The 17,449-nt window shown below is 43.9% G+C and overlaps 1 protein-coding gene across 14 annotated transcripts in view; it reads left to right on the plus strand.

Annotated features, from left to right (window-relative positions):
* Nucleotides 1–16,784, plus strand: part of LOC122781220 (ephrin type-B receptor 3-like) — a 53,503-nt gene extending 36,719 nt beyond the window's left edge. Inside the window, exons 5-16 of one of the 14 annotated variants that reach the window (XM_044044799.1) lie at nt 576–911; nt 3,111–3,247; nt 3,489–3,651; nt 4,011–4,119; nt 5,599–5,651; nt 5,910–6,128; nt 8,134–8,381; nt 8,595–8,810; nt 10,366–10,551; nt 10,904–11,103; nt 14,083–14,238; nt 16,180–16,784. In XM_044044799.1, the coding sequence (XP_043900734.1) occupies nt 576–911; nt 3,111–3,247; nt 3,489–3,651; nt 4,011–4,119; nt 5,599–5,651; nt 5,910–6,128; nt 8,134–8,381; nt 8,595–8,810; nt 10,366–10,551; nt 10,904–11,103; nt 14,083–14,238; nt 16,180–16,288 (2,132 nt within the window). In that variant the 3' untranslated portion in view covers nt 16,289–16,784. The remainder of the gene's footprint in view (nt 1–575; nt 912–3,110; nt 3,248–3,488; nt 3,652–4,010; nt 4,120–5,598; nt 5,652–5,909; nt 6,129–8,133; nt 8,382–8,594; nt 8,811–10,365; nt 10,552–10,903; nt 11,104–14,082; nt 14,239–16,179) is intronic. The other 13 variants (XM_044044802.1, XM_044044804.1, XM_044044807.1 and 10 more) reach the window with 13 other exon arrangements.
* The last annotated feature ends 665 nt before the right edge of the window (nt 16,785–17,449 follow it).

Consider the following 17,449-nt stretch of genomic DNA (forward strand, 5'->3'; position numbering starts at 1 on the left):
ACGCGCTCAGTGGAAATGAACATGCAATTTAACGGTGAACTCCTGTCGTCTTTTTTTTTTTGCATTTGCTGAAGCAGTCTCTTGTTGCATGGAGGAAAAAGGTTGATCTTGATTCAGGAAAACTGCGCTAATACCACAGCACAAGGCAACTTCTTAAATGACGAATTGTGTTGATGCACAGCATTTGAATAATGTATGTGTTTGTGTATATGTTGTCATGCACACTGTTTGTCTATTGTCATTATAATATACTGATGATAATAATAATAAACGTATTCATACAGCGCTTTTCTTGACCATGTTACAAAGCGCTTAACATTCAAATCAAATATAGTATCTCAGTGCGTTGTACATGGTAAGGCAAAGAAAAGAAACCCACCAGATCACACAATGAGCAAGCATGTGGCGTCAGTGGAGAGGAAAATCTTTTAACAGGAAGAAAATTAGTCTTTTTATGTCCACACAGTCACCAAGACAGGTTTCTCTGCACCCTTTTGTGCATGGAGAATAAACTCATCCTAATTTCAAACCTCTTCTCCTCATCCGTTCCAAATGTGTCCTCTGTTTTTTTGCAGCTGTTCCCTCTGCGCCACGAAGTGTCATCTCCAGCGTGAATGAAACGTCGCTTGTGCTAGAATGGAGTGAGCCACGGGACTTGGGTGGCCGCGATGACATCTTCTACAATGTCATCTGTAAGAAGTGTCTGCCTGAGCGGGGGATGTGCTCCCGGTGTGACGACAATGTCGACATCTCGCCTCGCCACCTGGGCCTGACCCAGCGCCGCGTGGCTGTCCGTAACCTGCAAGCCCACACACAATACAGCTTCGAGATCCAGGCGGTCAACGGCGTTTCCCACAAGAGCCCTTACACACCTCATTTCTCTTCAGTGAATATCACTACAAATCAGGCTGGTAAGTAATGCTGCAGCCTCGTGGCTGTTTGTCAAAGATCAATCTTGAATGTGCATTCATTGCCAACTTTCAAAGAAAATGTTGCGTGCTGAAGAAGTCCAGCTCACGTTCTTGCATCCGTGTAGGAGTATGTTACGTGTTTTCTCTTTAAACAGGAATCGAGAAGGAAGAAATGATTCTGAATGAGCTTAGATAGGGACCCTGTTCACACTCCCACAGCATGCTCTGTACCAACACAGCTGCAAATAGCTGCTGTAGAACAAGGCAGTGTAGTGAGTATTTAAAATGGTGAACCTTCAGTAATCTAGCTGCCCACTGCTTCCAACCCACCACTCCACCAGCCCACAGCTACAGCAGAAACTAGGCCAGTACGGCAATCAATGCTGAGATGAAACCAAGATTGATCCCCAGCTAATGTATATATGCATAATATGTTACAGTAGTTAGATAGTGCATAATTTAAAACTTTGGAATTTATTATGTAAATTCTCTCAAAGTGGGTCAGAAGTTAGGCAAAGTGTTTAGGTTAACATTTTTTTTTTTTTTGATTACTTTGAATTATAAACTACCGTAGTAAATTTCCATGCTGTTGAGCTTGTCTGGACTCTTGTTCTTTGCAGTTGGTGTCTTTGTTGAGGTTCTCGCAGGGATTTTAAGTGATGCCTTGGATGTGTTTATTCGCTTTGTTAAATTTGCTTAGACTGCACCAGGGATTATCCTTTCGCTCCATCCCCCGTCATCTCTCCCGGTCATGGCCCTATGCTCATCACCTCTAACCCTGTATTCCTGTGCCTAAAAATGCTTAAGATTGCCTTCTGTTTGAGGGTCTAGGACCAAAACGCCCCACAGCACCCTGTTTTCAGGCCTCATTGTATTAAGAGGGCTCCGGCACTGGGCTGACAGAAGTCCTCAGTGGGGGTCACTTGGGTGCAGAGAGAGAGGTGAAAGGAAGGGAGGGGGCAAAAGAGCATCAACTGTGATCAGATTATCCCCTGGTGTAGTCCCAAGACCATTCCTCCATGTGCATTCACCTTTTAAGAACCAAAATAAATAGTAGAGTAGTGATAAGCCGCAGGGGCTACCTCCATGGTTACTGCAACATCTTCTCCCAGAGGAGGGCCCCTAATCTCTTGGCTAGGGTAACCAGGGGATCTGGCTAGGAAGTATTGTCATCAGGGGAGAAAGAGAGATGTGGAGGGCCTGGGTGGATGGGGAGTAAATGAAGGAGGAAAATGTTTGGTAGAGAAGAGAGAATGGGGATGTCTGAATAAAAAAACACACGCGGGAGGAGAAAGGAAATGCAAGGCTTAGGATCAAAGAATGTAAAACTGGGGATTAAAAAGCTTTTAAGAAAAACAGGCAGTGTCTTTGCTGTGCCGTGGTGAAAAATTAAATGAAAAATGACGCTGATGAGCTGAGGAGTACACCGAACCTGGGAATTTAAAAAAAAAAGCCAAGCGATTTTGTGTAAGAGGTGAAAAAAAAAGGTGAGATACTTCATTTTTTGAAGAGCAGGTACCGCTGGATCTCCAGATTTAAACTTGGGAAACACAGGTGCTGGAGTAGACTGAGAGTGAGAGTGAGTCAGCGCTACAGAACAAGCCTGAACTTAGACAAAGGGAAAGAGAGACAGGAAAGCAGACAGCTCTCGTCCATTAATAGGCACATGTGAACAAAGCATTGAAGCTTGTGTTGGTGGAATGCCTGTCGTCTGTGAGCGTATACAAACTAAAGCATGTATGTGTTTATTTGTATATGTTAATTAAATCTAAGAATCAACACGGCAAATGCTCATTTATATGTATAAGAACATGACTGTTATCAAATATATCCTCTGGGCAACATAGCAAGTGTTCAGCAATTGTTTAGCCAAAAGAAAAATCAATTATATTCTGTTCTTGTATGTCTTTTCTTATGTTTACCTACAGGAATTGCATGTGTGTGATACTTATCGCTCAGTTCTGGAGTGGAGTTAGACATCCTCTCTTACTCTCCAGGGATTCAGGGAGGAAAAATTTGAGCTTTAGTGGGGAATGGTCCTGAATACTAACTATTGGCCCACGCTTTTCACAAAGCCCACAGCCGACGACTTTATGTTTGGGTTTATGTGAAAACACAAAGGGCCCAGGATTTGAAAAGGTATCAAATGGAAAATGAGAAATAAACCAGCTCACCCCTCGTTTCTTTTGTTCCATGCAGCTCCATCTGCAGTACCCACAGTTCACCTGATGGTGGCCACAGCAAGCACAATGAGTCTGTCCTGGCTGCCTCCAGAGAAACCGAATGGAATCATTCTAGATTACGAGATTAAGTACCATGAGAAGGTAAGCAGCAATGTAAGTCAACACCTCTAATTTGATCCAATTGCAATGTCTTACATGGTCTCTGTTTCCTGTAAGTCTCCCCTTTCCCCCATGTGTTTTCCAGAGTTATGACTAGATATGTGGGGAGAGAACTTCTCTCCTCCTGCATCCTGCATGGTTATATTGGTCAGACTTGTCAGGGAATGAAGATGAATGAGCACAAGAGGCTGCCATGAGGTCTTATTTTCATCACTAAATGTCTTCATCTCTGCAGGATCAAGGTGAGGCCATTGCCCATACCATGACTGCCCAGCGGAGCAATGCACGTATTGAAGGTCTCAAGGCTGGTACGCCTTATGTGGTTCAAGTTCGGGCCCGAACAGTGGCCGGTTATGGACGCTACAGCAGCCCAGCTGACTTCAGCACCAACTTGCAAAGTATGTTATTCCCATTCCCACTCTATTACCCAGGGATATATTAGGATATCTAAAAAAAAGTGCAGCACATCAGACAACGCATACAGTAGATGCTTAAAAGCTCATTGAATTAAATACTAATTTTTTTCCCCATGAAAAACAAGTGAAAAAAAAATACATGTGATGTATGATTTGGTATTGCTCTCCATTCTGCTTGGTACAGCTTAAAGAGCACAGGGGCATCGTTCAAGTTACTTAAGCGCACAGATTTTAAGTAGGCAAGAAGAGGCAGAGAATGCGTGAATGGATTGCAGGTGCTGTGGGGGGTTTTTTGTTTTTGTTTTTTTGAAGTAATCATTTGCTCTCTTTGATTCCAAAAGGTGACCCTCCGAAGTCATGGCAGGAGCAGTTGCCACTAATCGTGGGATCAATCACCGCCACTTTGGTCTTCATCATTGCAGTCGTGGTCATTGCAATCGTGTGCCTCAGGTAAGAAAATAACTCCCTCGTCCAAGTTAGAACATATGATAGATGAGCACGTGCAGCTGTGAGCAGAGACGGTAGAAAACTGTGTGGCAGGAATTATTTTGGGGGAAAAACAAGCACTGAAAGAGCAGTGAGAAATATAAGATAGCTTCAAATGCCAACTTTGTTAAACCACACCAGATCAGTTTAAGCTCATTTCTGTGCCACCTGTGAGGCCACTGAATGCTAGATTACCCCTTTGAATGTGCAAATGGTAAACAGCTTTGCCCAGAATGCTACTTTGCTTACTGGACACATCATTGTGGAGCAGCTGTCAGGTCTGATAGGCTTGCCCTTCTGGCCTAAGTCAACAGTTGAGTTTACTCAACACGAATAATCCACATGGACCCCGCTCTGCTTGGTCCGGTTCCCTGGTAAAATGTGCACTGTTGCTGTTAACATGCCTTACACTGCAACAGCTGGGTCTAACCACATACATTGATCCTTAAAGCACTCATTTGTCGGGCAGCATATTCAGTGTGCTTTTGTTTTTATGTGCAAAAGGTTGGCGGTTGTGCACACTGGATTCCCACCGAAAGCCAGTCCAGGCAGTTCCTGACAAGTGTGGGCATCGGTCACACTAGACTGAATAATAATCTCCCCCCCGGCTCCCCCTTTTTTCTCCCCCTTGCCTCTTTATTCTTCTATTTTAACACCGCTACACTGCATCTCACTCAGGGTTTTGGCTTAGCTCCTGCTCTGACTGGTGCAGAAGACGAAGAGGAAATAGTAATAATACCATAGTAAAAACACAGAGCTTCGGCATATTCCGGAGCTAAATTACAATTTAAAATAAGATGCAAATCGCCACCGGGTATTATTGCCCCGGTTACTGGTTATACAACAAAGGAGCACATTAACATGTAATTTCAACAACCCAGCCCCTCACTCTGTCACTGCCTCTGTGCCATCACACACCACGCAGAAGGGACACATGGAAGAAGATCCGGATCCAGAAGGACATGATAGAGAGACATGAGGAAAAGAGAATAAGAGAGAGAGAAAAAATGGGAGGAGAGAATGACAGCACGTCCATCAGGAACAAATAAGAAGCAGATTGAATTGAAACAAACATTGTGATGTCTGTGGGGCTTGAAAGCCAAGACAGCTGAGCTTGCTTTTTTTTAAGTCTGCTTCTGAGGGTATCAGAGTGAATGGCTTTCACTTGTGGTTTAAGACAATGGCACAATACCCTTTGTTTAGACTTGTCCCCAAGTATGAACCATCGTAGCACAAGCCATTGATACAATCTTTATCTACAGCATATCCCATGCTCCCACTGCAGAAAAACTAAACATCTTCATTAAGCCACACTGTAGTGTGGCTATATCTCCACAGACATTATTAGGGATCTGTTTTCTTCTCATGCCTTTGTTCCTTTCCAGTACTGGCACCTTGCTGTGAGTCCATGTGACTCACTTTGTGTTTCATCTTTCCCAACAGAAAGCAGAGAAATGGTTCGGAGTCGGAGTACACAGAGAAACTGCAGCAGTACAGTAAGTCTCTTTGCTGAGATACTTCTCTTTGTTATATATCTCCAGCAGTGTTATTTGGCCTCAATTTAGCATTTGCCGAGCATCCCCTCCCATCATGGAGTAGCTAATATAACATGAATTGCTTGATTGATGTGAGGAAGTTCTAAGAAGGGTTGTGTTTTCTTTTGCAGTTAGTTGATAAACAATGTCTTTATGTATACACTGTTAATGAAGACGTTTATTTGGCGGCAAAGATTCACTTTCCTGTTCTTGCCACTGAATCCCCTATAGTAACGCCGGGAATGAAAGTCTACATTGACCCCTTCACCTATGAGGACCCCAACGAAGCTGTTCGCGAGTTTGCCAAGGAGATCGATGTCTCCTGTGTGAAGATCGAGGAGGTCATCGGCGCAGGTAACCCACCAAAGCTCCTGAGCTACAGGGGGAAGACTGCTAGTCACCTCCAGGCCATACCATTAGAGGACTTCACATCAAGCGGTACTTTCATTCAATTCATCGCTTGCCCTCTACTTGCCCTTACCCTACCACACTTGTCACCTCTTAGGAACCCCTACCCAGATGTTTCCAGCACTCATTGTACTGGAGATGTACTGAAACTAGCACAACTAGCTTCAGTATGTCCTTAGATAGACACACAGTGCTAGCACCCTTGAGTTATTTACCAGGTTGTGCGCATTTAGATCAGCTGTAAAACATTTTGTCCGGTGAATTACCATTTCACCTGTACCCTAAGAAGGGAGACCAATCCTGGAGAAAGATAGACTTTTAATTTTATTGATTTCAAATTGGTATGACACTGCAGAAAATCCTTTTGAGACTATTGGAAGACTATGCAGATGTGCTACCTCATACAGTCTCTACCTCTTAAGGAAGTAAATAAAATAAGGGCCGTGTATTTAACTGACTGAAATGTTTACGATGCCGGAGAAACGTGGGCTTTAACAGGATTTAATCATCCCTAGAGAAATAAATCCTGGTGGAGTGTGTGCGTGTGTGTGATTCTTATCACAGCCTGTATTAATTGCAGCTCATCGTTTTTTTGGGGGGTTACTTATTGGCCCTCCATTTTTTTAACTTCCTTCAGACAGACAGTCTGTGATTTAATGTGCGTTTGTCCATAAAGTGCCCCCTCTCTAATTTGTGAACTTCAGCAGTGCAATAAAATCATTTTATACTTTATCTGCTGAGTTATTAAAAGCCAATGTGGAGAATCAGACCCACCAAATAATCAAAATGGATTCACCGCTATCTTACGCTAAACTAATTAGTGGCCTGTGACATTGGAACATCTTAGAACATCTTTTGTTGTTCAAAACACAATTCTAGGGAACATTTATATCCAATATAAGATTATCTTGTCCAGGATTGGCTGTCTCTGTCCCTGTGTTTTTTGAGAGCCTCTTTAAGACAGAGAGCATCTTGTGGATCACTTTATTTTACCCCTTTTCCTGGCACATACACCTTTTGCAGTTTGTGGTTGTGCCCCCTCCTTTAGAGACCCCTCACATTTGATGTTGTAGATCGTAAAATATTTTATGTATTTGATATATTTGATAGTAATATCTCTGCTCAAAAGCTACAGGACTGTGCCAATTGAGGTTGAGTTTCCTTAGCATTGTATCTGAGCCAAAATGGAAGACCTTGTGATGGCAGAGATGGGAGTCCTCACTTCTGCTTCTGCTACTACCAATACTACTGCTACTACTACTACCACTATGACAACTCTTCTACTACTGAGGCTACTACATGAAACCCGTCGCTTCCCAGCATTCGCCTTAAAAGTGACAAATCCCTCAACCCCTGTCTTCCCTGTCCCCCTACTCTGCCCCTTCCACCATCCATACCTCCATCCCTCACTCCTTCTCCCTGACTTTCCCAACTCTGACACCTCTGCACCCCTACCAACACACATTGCTCTCACTGCCTAATTTTGCACTATTGCATACGCTTGCTGTAGACTCGAAACGTAAAGCGTCCAACACCCCAAGAACCCCTAAGCTTCTGTCTCCACCTACGTCCTCTTCCTGTGCCCGCTTCTCCAGCCCCTCCAATGCTTAGCACCGACCCCTGACCCCCTCGTTCCTCTCACCCTGTCACCCTACTTTTTTTTTTTTTTTTACATTGATTTTTGTTTTTCATCTTCACGTCATCGCACCCTCCATCATCATGCCTCACTGTCATGCTGTTTCTTTCATTTGTTTTTAGCATAACAGCATAACTTGTATGCTTCCCCATCACCACCACCATCCTTTGACACTGAACTAGAGTCCTGGCTTCTCTTGCAATTCCCTTGTCTCACCCCTCCTGCTCCCCTTCCCTGGCTCCTTGGTTCTAACCAGTTAACTGTCCCCTCTCCCCTCTTTCCCCCACTCTCCTCCACTCTTCCATCATGCCTCTCTCCCCTTCCTCTCTCTCTCTCTCTCCCTCTCTCTCTCCTACCATCTCTCCTCTTTCTCTGGCTGTCTGACCTGGGCTCCTGCAGGAGAGTTTGGGGAGGTATGTCGTGGTCGCCTCAAGCTGCCTGGGCGCCGGGAGATCATTGTTGCAATCAAAACACTGAAGGTGGGCTACACTGACCGCCAAAGAAGAGACTTCCTGTCTGAGGCTTCCATCATGGGCCAGTTTGACCACCCCAACATCATCCGCCTGGAAGGTGTAGTCACCAAGAGTCGGCCAGTGATGATTGTGACTGAGTTTATGGAGAATGGGGCGCTGGACTCTTTCCTAAGGGTAAGGAGAACTCATCATCAGACAAACATATCACACCCAAGAAAAGCTTTATTTTAGAAAACGCCTTATGCAACATGTATGTATCATTTTGTCAGTCTGCTTCAAAGTCACATGATACATTGCAAAGAAACTTTTTGCATTTTACATTTTGAGCACACCACCTTGATCTACAATACAGTTTATTTATTTTGCCATTCTCTCTTCCTTCCCCAGCTCAATGATGGACAGTTTACAGTGATCCAGCTGGTGGGCATGCTGCGTGGTATCGCAGCAGGCATGAAGTACTTGTCAGACATGAACTATGTGCACAGAGACTTGGCTGCTCGTAACATCCTGGTCAACAGTAATCTGGTGTGTAAGGTGTCTGACTTTGGCCTTTCTCGCTTCCTTGAGGATGATGCCACGGACCCCACCTACACAAGCTCACTGGTGAGTGTGCACATGTGTACATATTTGTGTGATTGTGTTTACATTTCAAAACCATGCTTGAAGTTACTGTATGTCTATCAATATATCACTGGCCCCTTTCATAATTGAATCGGTATATTCCAAAAATAGATCTGTGTCAAGTGTATTCCCACAACACATGACCAGTGGAAAGGATTTTTTTTCTTTCTACCATCTTTAGATAGCAAGGGCAGAAGCGAGAAATCAGAGCAGACGAAAGAATCAGAAAACATTTATGTTCAGTATACTGTATGTAGCTGAAGGAATGATGAAGGGATTTCTTTTAACTTGGGCGTGTTGTTGTGTACTGCAGCAGATATCTACAAGGAATAGAGGAAGATGTTGACAGTTGTCTGAAATGTCTGATATTAAATAATGATTATTATTATACTTATTCTCCCACAACAGAAGATGTAAAACTGGCAAAGCATGTCAAGGCAGATATGAAAGGGATTCTAATGTAATTATCATACATGAATATGGGTTCTGGTGTGGAGACAGGCAGCTTGCTCCAGCCGATACGGTAGAAGTTAAGTTTGTGTGCATCTGGGAGACTGTCCTTCAACAAAACGTTACTATGGGTTGTGTGAAGGAATTACGACCCATAGGTACGTTTTTAGCATAAATAATAGCAATGTGGTACCCCTTGATGGGGTGTCCACCGGCAGTTTGTTTAGTGGTTAAAGCATTGTATTTTGGTGTGATTGACTCTTGCACACTACACCACGCGACATGCTATTTTTTTAATGTCATTGTCTGTAACTTACTGCCTGGCCCTGTCTTTTTTTATCCCTAACCCTAAACTCACACCTTTTGTGGGCCCTAACCTCTCACCTTCTGTGGGCCCTAACCCTACCCTCCCTAACCCCCTAACCTCCCCTAACACCTTCTGGGCCCCTAACCCCTACCCTCCTAACCCTAACCTCACACCTTCTGTGGGCCCTAACTCTAACCTCACTCTCTCTCTCGGCCCTAACCTCACTAACACTTGTGCCTAGTTGAGTTGAAAAATACCGCTGTGCTAAAAACGTACCTTTGGGTGGTCGTATTCATGGATTGGCCAATACGACCCATAGTTGTGGTTCAGTTAGAGGACAGGTTGGGATTTGGTGTCGCCAAAGCAAATGATTCATGTCAATTTACATGTCATTTCAAATGTTTAAACTCTAAACGCAAAGAGCACCCAAAACAATGGCAGTGAGATGAATGGTTGTACCATGTTACTTGGTAATTGTGAGCTTTATTCTGAGAAGAACTGTTGGCATAGGATACCATTAACCGGGAGTTACTAGAAATGTCTTTACAATCGATATATTGATATTGAAAAATACAGTTTGTAACACATTCAGTGTTCATACCGTGTAAACTGTTAGTGCATGTGTTCTCTGTGTTACTAACCTTCTGTGTATGTGGTGTGTGGGTTCTGCAGCATGCACCCATATGTTGTGTATCAGTGTTTCCCTCAGACTGTTTTTTTCTCACCCTTTCTCTCCCTCTCGTATGTGTGCGACTCTGTGTTTGTGCTCCATCCCTCCAGTATTTCATGCTCACCTACTCATTCGCATATCCACAGGGAGGGAAGATTCCCATTCGCTGGACAGCTCCTGAGGCAATTGCTTACAGGAAGTTCACCTCGGCCAGTGACGTGTGGAGCTACGGAATTGTCATGTGGGAAGTGATGTCGTATGGCGAACGGCCATACTGGGACATGAGCAATCAAGATGTAAGCTGTTGAAAAAATATTATTCATTATTTGATTGGTTACAAATGTTTGTCACACGTAAATATGTAACATAAATTATATCATATCTCTTTTAATACTAACAGTCTTCAGTTGTTTCTACAGCACTCCTACAACTACTCATTTTTCTCTGGAGCCCATTTATTCATTTCTTTTTTATTCAACTTGCTTTTTTTTCTATTTATCTCTGCCTCTTCTGTCATTTTTCTCTTTTATCCTCTTCTGTCCTCCCCTCCTTGTTCTTTTCATCGACCATCTCTCTTCTTGTGGCGCTCATCCTCCCACTACACTATGTTGCATGACTCGAAGTGATTTCTCTCTTGTCCTTCCTCAGGTGATAAATGCCGTGGAGCAGGACTATCGACTGCCCCCACCCATGGACTGCCCCACAGCACTGCACCAGCTCATGTTGGACTGCTGGGTAAAAGAGAGGAACCTGCGACCCAAATTCACCCAGATTGTGGCCACACTGGATAAGCTTATCCGCAATGCTGCCAGCCTCAAGGTGGTCACTAACAGCGCACAGTCCACTGGGTAAGTCGGAGAATATTGGTCGTATTAGGCTGAGAATTGGTATAAAAGCCACGCTTTGCAGAAAATGCCCTTAAGCTTGCAGGATCTGTGGAGCTAGAAATGATAGAAATAGACTTACACCTGTGATTGTGTGCGATTCTCCTCTCTGACGTCCTTGTTGAATTTTATTGGGTGGATCGATGATTTAAATTTCATGGGCAATAATGCTCCATTTTGCTCACTGCATTATGGATATTAGAGTTTTCTTAAGTCATATATTGAGTAAGAGCAGCTGAACTCTTGTGACAGAATGCAGTTAAAGGCCATTACTTTGTCGAGTTAAATTGCTTCTTTGCAGCCACGCAAGCACCGGCCAAGCCATTTAATTTACACCTGAGCCAGAGCAAGAGTGATAATGATTTCCTCTGTGCAAATATTCCTTATCCAAGTTGATATAGTGTATGTGAGTCACCCTGTACACTCCGCTGTAACAATCTCTTAACTTCCTTAAAGTGCACCTTTATTCTTGTATGACCCTTTGCTTCTTAAAAATGCAACCATTATGCACAAATCCAAATTACCACAGCTCAGTACGGCCCTTAACGCACGTCCTCTGTGGACCGGGGGCTCAGTCAGCGGTGTCACATCCACATTAAGCTGCTCTACCTTTCTCTGCAATCTTCTTGTAGAGAATTTGAAGGAGAGAAGGTGAAGCACAGAGGGGGGGTGGGGGTGGGGGATGGCCTACCTACAGTATCTGTCCCTGCATCAGGGTCTTTCTGTCTTGAGGGAGGGCCGCAGACAATCCTTGGCTGGGCTCATGGGGGAAGTCAGGGTCTCAGTTGGCCGCCAGAGTGACGTTCTGAGAAGATTAAGCTTGCCGTTAATTAGCTCGATTCAGGCGATGCAAAAAAGAGATGGGAGCGCTTTTTAATTAGCCACTAACGAGATTTTAAACGGGCCAGCAGAGAGGTGGCCTCTTGCTGACAGACCTAACAAGGGAGGAGTGAGCGATGACACTGTCATACTGGTCTGCACTGAAGTGTGGCTGGAGGGGAGCTTGCACTGTCTGACACAGAAGACTGTTGGTTACGTACTTACTGTAAGACAACTGCGGATTGGATGCCAATTCTGCAGTTTATTAACTGTCTACTGCTTCAGACGTGAACTACACGGATTCTCTCAAGTCCTTTAAATGCAAAATAATGGCCTGAACCCACGGAGAGACTGTGACACTTCGTCGGATTCACTAGTCAGCATACAGTATTAGTACGCTCTCCTGCTGGTTTTCTGCTTGTGGCTCACATGTGGCCTGGTATGGTTCTGGACCCTTTTGAAGCCAACTTTAGAGAAGGAGGACTAACAATACTCCATTAAGCGAAAGAGCCAGAGTCTGGCATTAACAACGTCCCGAGGCCTTGGGCTCTGAAGCACAAGCCTTATTAAAAATCACTCCATCTACACCACTCAAAGGAGCCTCTGTATCACTGTTATTAACTCCCTCTCCATGCCTTTACTCTTTTCTCCCTCTTTCTCTCTCTCTCTCTCTCTCTCTCTCCATTCCTCTTTTAATTGTTAATGAATCTAATGCCATCAAAAAGGATGACAGGGATCAACAGAGCAGAGAGGAGGGGAGACAGTGGTGCTCATTCTCTTTGCCCGGTCCCTCATCTGTTTCTCCTCCTTCACCTCCCCACACCTCCCCCTCCACCCCCTCTCTTGTTCTTCCGTTCCATTTCGCCCCGAGTTGCAGCACAGTGTTATTAAAACTCCCAAGGTGGCCTCTCTATCTGCACTATTGATCAGCACCATTAGTTGAGATTCTTCTTTAGAAATGCCCTATTTGTCCTGTCAACAGGTGTGCAACCCCATGCAAAAGTTAATCTCAAGAGATGCGTGCAGACAAATTGCTAAAGAAGCCATCGCACGACTTAGTACGTCCACATGTGCAAAGACACGCAGACAGACACGCATGTAGCACTGTGAGTCACTTCTTCCACAGGTTCACGAGTAAGCTTCAATATGCGACCACACACACACTCACACACACACATGTGAGCGACATCTGTGTTTACATTCCACAGATATTTCTTCACTGTCACAAAGCATTTTCCCAAAGTGACTTTCCACCTCAGTGGGATTATGTTGCACGCAACCGAACGTAGATGTGAGAAAAAAAAACTGTATCAAAAGAGAACATGCATATACCGTTAAGTTCAAACACACCCTGAAAATGTTTTCTAAACACAGTAATGATATACTATAAAACATAATGGCTTATAGCCTCAGAGTTGAGTGAGCTATGTTCCTACTCATGACACTATTCTGACTTGAACCGACAAGCTCAACCACAAGGAATCCAGTCCTCCCAGATCAGATTTTGACCACATTCGTAGGTAGTTTGAAAGTGGAACTCATAGCAACCACTTTTTGGATTGGATTTCAAGTTGTTCTTTTTTCTTCTCAGTCCCTGAGGAACACAGTGACATCCAACTGCAACAAAACAGACTAATTCAGATATCTCTATGGCTTCACGAGGCACGTTCTCAGACGTTTCTGACTAAATCATGCACACTTTCTTGCAGTTCTGTGGCATCTGTTTCTGTATTGACAGCAAAGAATTAGAGTTTCTGAACATAAAACACATCTGCTTCCATGTACGTTATAAGTTCATAGTCATCGTTCAAGTTTAAAGTCCATATCTGCTTTATCAGCACATACCATTTAGCTTAACCAGCTGCAGTGCCAACATCCACCACCCAAGCCTCCAGTCAGTCTCTCTGCAGTCATAAAAGTGCCCACTCCCCCAAACACAACTCCTTACATGTGGAGGAGAGGAGAGGAGAGGGGATAAGAGAGGAGGAGAGGTGGAGAAATGGAGAGGTGGCGCTCAGCTGGGGGCGTTTGGGGGTGAGGTTGCCCGTTAAAGGCAGGAGATTGACGACCTTAACCCTCTCTCTGTTTCTCTTTCTCCCTCGTCCTTCCCTCTCCCACATGTAGGGTGTCCCAGCCCTTGCTTGACCGCTGCATCCCAGACTATACCACTTTCACCACTGTGGGGGACTGGCTGGATGCCATCAAGATGAGCCGCTACCGTGACAACTTTGTCAATGCTGGATTTGCTTCCTTTGACCTGGTGGCCCAGATGACAGCAGAGTGAGTGTGTGTGTGTGTGTGTGTGTGTGTGTGCATGTGCATGTGCATGTGTGTGTGGTTCCAGCTAATCAAGCCTAAAGTGAGTGCCTGGGCTGACTTTCAGAGTCAAATTGGTGTTACACAAATTGACCTTGAGGGAATAAAAAAACAGTCTCATGTCTGTTTATCCAAATGAAACAGGATAACATGTGGACAGTGAGCTCAGAGAAGGTCTGAAATGAAAAATAACAGGACGTGACGCATAAAGAAAATCTTATTTCACTCTATTTGTACATTACACGGGTATTTCAATAAGATATTTGTTTTTTTGGATCAATCGATGGTGCGAAAAAATAAGTAATTATGTACAGCTATTATATTGTAGTTTAAAAAAAATAGATTTAGATTTGAAAATCTTCACTGCATTTTCTATATAATAAAAAATATTATTACTGCATTCTATATATTCATACAGAATGCAAGGGAATGGGTAACAACCACCTGCTTCAAAGACAAATCTCATACATAGTGAACAATTCAAAAGCATAATCCGATTGTTCAGCAGGCACTTGCCTCTTCATCTCCAATTGACCTTGATGACTCACCCACCTTTTGGCCCTGTTTACAAACAGGAAATGATGTAATGGAAGCCATGGAAATTAGAGGCCAGTGATGATCAAATAAATGAATTAAGATTATAATGATAAATAAATCATCCTCATTAGCTGCATAATAGGCAATGGAGGTGGAGGTAATTTATTTCAATTTGGTCAGGCTGACAGGTGTGGTGTACCCTGGCTCTCTGTGGCCCTTAATGGCCAGTAATTCCTCTAATGGTGCCCATTTATTATCATTTCATCCACCGTTGCAGCACTGATGGAGATGGCAAAATATGAAAAAATAAACCACTATTTATTTGTGGAAAAAAGGGGTTCCTATTTGGCAGTGGAGTGTGCGTGTGTGTGTGTCTGTGCGTGTGTGTGCGTGCAGTGTGGTTGTGTACATACTGTATTTGTGTGTGTGTTTGTGTGGTCAAATGGATAGGGCCACAAAGTCAGTGAGACAAGCATCTGTGTGTATTATTAGATTATCCTGTGTGTGTGTGTGTGTGTGAGAGAGAGAGACAGACAGAGTGGAGAGGACGTAGACTTTGACTGAGCACAAACAGTCGGCTAATCACTGTCCCAGACGCCATCTATTCTCTCCACTAACTATCAGCCAGGGAGATCAAACAAGAGCAGATTCTCAGACCTCTTTTGTCATACAGTGGATTATGCATTTGACTTACGATGGCCAAAGCAGGGGCTCTCTCCTTGGCCTTTTGGCGTGGTAAAGTCACCGTTCCTGTCATGTTGCTGCTTCACTACTTCAAGATTAAGAGCCTCTGTTCTTACCAATTTTAACACTGCCTGTTGCCTGTTAAATGCAAACCCTCTCGTCTTTTTTTTTTGCTCTAGTTGTTTTAGTATGTCGCTCAACAGTGGTCAACTCAAAGCTAATTTACTGAAACAGACTGAAACGACATGGGAGTGAGTAATCAGTCTAATCTACAACAAGTTTCAGACCGCTGTGAAGTCCACCAGCTGTCGAACAGTAGCTAAGTTTGCGTTTTAATCATTAACTATCACATTATGGCTCGTTTACTCCCCTCTGCTTGCCCACCTGCCAGGCAACAGAAATATGTTGCAGTAAGACTAACATTTGCTGGCTGTAGATGGATGAGCGCCCCCATTTTGTTGACATACCCTCTGGAAGCCATTTTATGGGTGATTGCCAAAGTGCTACTTGTCCCCGTTCCCACCTGGTAGAGAGCGTGAGTGTGTGAGTGTGTGTGTGTGCGCGCGTGTGTACTTGTGCAAGACGTGTAATGTGCACTTCAACTTCATAACGTGCGTTGTCTGTCTACTTTTATGTTGACTCAGCCACCTGTTCTCATTTTCTTCCTCTCTGCTTCCTCCTCAGGGACTTGCTGCGGATAGGGGTGACACTGGCCGGCCATCAAAAGAAGATTCTTGGTAGCATTCAGGACATGAGACTACAGATGAACCAAACTCTTCCTGTCCAGGTGTGAGCAACTGGACGCACAGACCGATGCAGTCAAAGGACAGCCAGACAGGAGAAGGGGAAGGAACTTTGGCAGAGAAAGCCATTGGAAAACCCTAGCTGCCTGACCTATCTCTGCCAATTAGACGCGATGAGACTGGCTTGCGGTGCCTCTGAATATTTTTTTTTCTTAATTTCATTACCACTTCCATTCCCTGTTCGGGCTTTTTTGTTCTTGCCGTTTTTCATCATTTCCTTTCGTTCTTCTTCCCGCCATCCAATCATAATTTGTGTGTTTTTGAAGGAGGACGGAGTGTTAACCCTCTTAAAACCCACGTGTGCCTCACCAGCTCTGGTGTGGGGTGACATTTGCATGCAGGTGTCTTTGGTGAAGTTGGCCTTAGCCCTGTAACTGAAAACTTCACAATGTGATCCTCACGCAAGAACCCCCGCCCCCTTTTGCCCCGTAATCCAGTTCTGATGGACGTAATATATATATATGTATATATATATATATATATATAGTAAAGAATGAACACCCTGCTATAAAAAAAGAGAACAAGTGTTCACACGTGTAAAACAAAACAAAAACACAAGTGTTTTGGAGCCACAGGAGGATTTTTTTCTCTGATAGACATTGTTCTACTCAGCACGCTTGTTGTTCTCCATCTTCATATTGAAGATGTGTTATCTAAAAGGGCACGAGCGGAAGAATGGTGAGGTGGTGAAGGAGGAGGAATAATGGGCTGAGGTCAAAGGTAAAGAGGATGACAGAGGTCGAAAAGGTGCACCCACATTTTTGGACACGCGTTTCGGTTCTTCACTTTGACCTGAAGTGACTCAGGATAGTTCCACAGCTAGGAATCACTTGCTCATCAAGTGTGTTTTTACACATTGAACTGTTTGGAGTTTGTTTGTTCATACATTTTTCTTTCACCGCCCTCCTTTTTTTCTTTTCCTTTTTTGTTTTTTGTTTTTTTTTTGTTTTCAGAATCTCTCACACGTTCTCACACACGAGAATTGTGTGACGGCTGGCCAAGCCTACGTACCCCCACTGGACTATGTGATTGGGGGGCATTGACTGTGGCGTTATAGAAAGACCACTTGGCCTTTTGTGTGCGTTTTTGTATGTGTGTGTGTGTACACATGTATGTGTGTGTGTGTGAATGTTTGATTAAGTGTGCATGGA

Source organism: Solea senegalensis, linkage group LG14 (assembly GCF_019176455.1).
Source record: "Solea senegalensis isolate Sse05_10M linkage group LG14, IFAPA_SoseM_1, whole genome shotgun sequence".
In the NCBI taxonomy this organism is placed as follows: domain Eukaryota; kingdom Metazoa; phylum Chordata; class Actinopteri; order Pleuronectiformes; family Soleidae; genus Solea; species Solea senegalensis.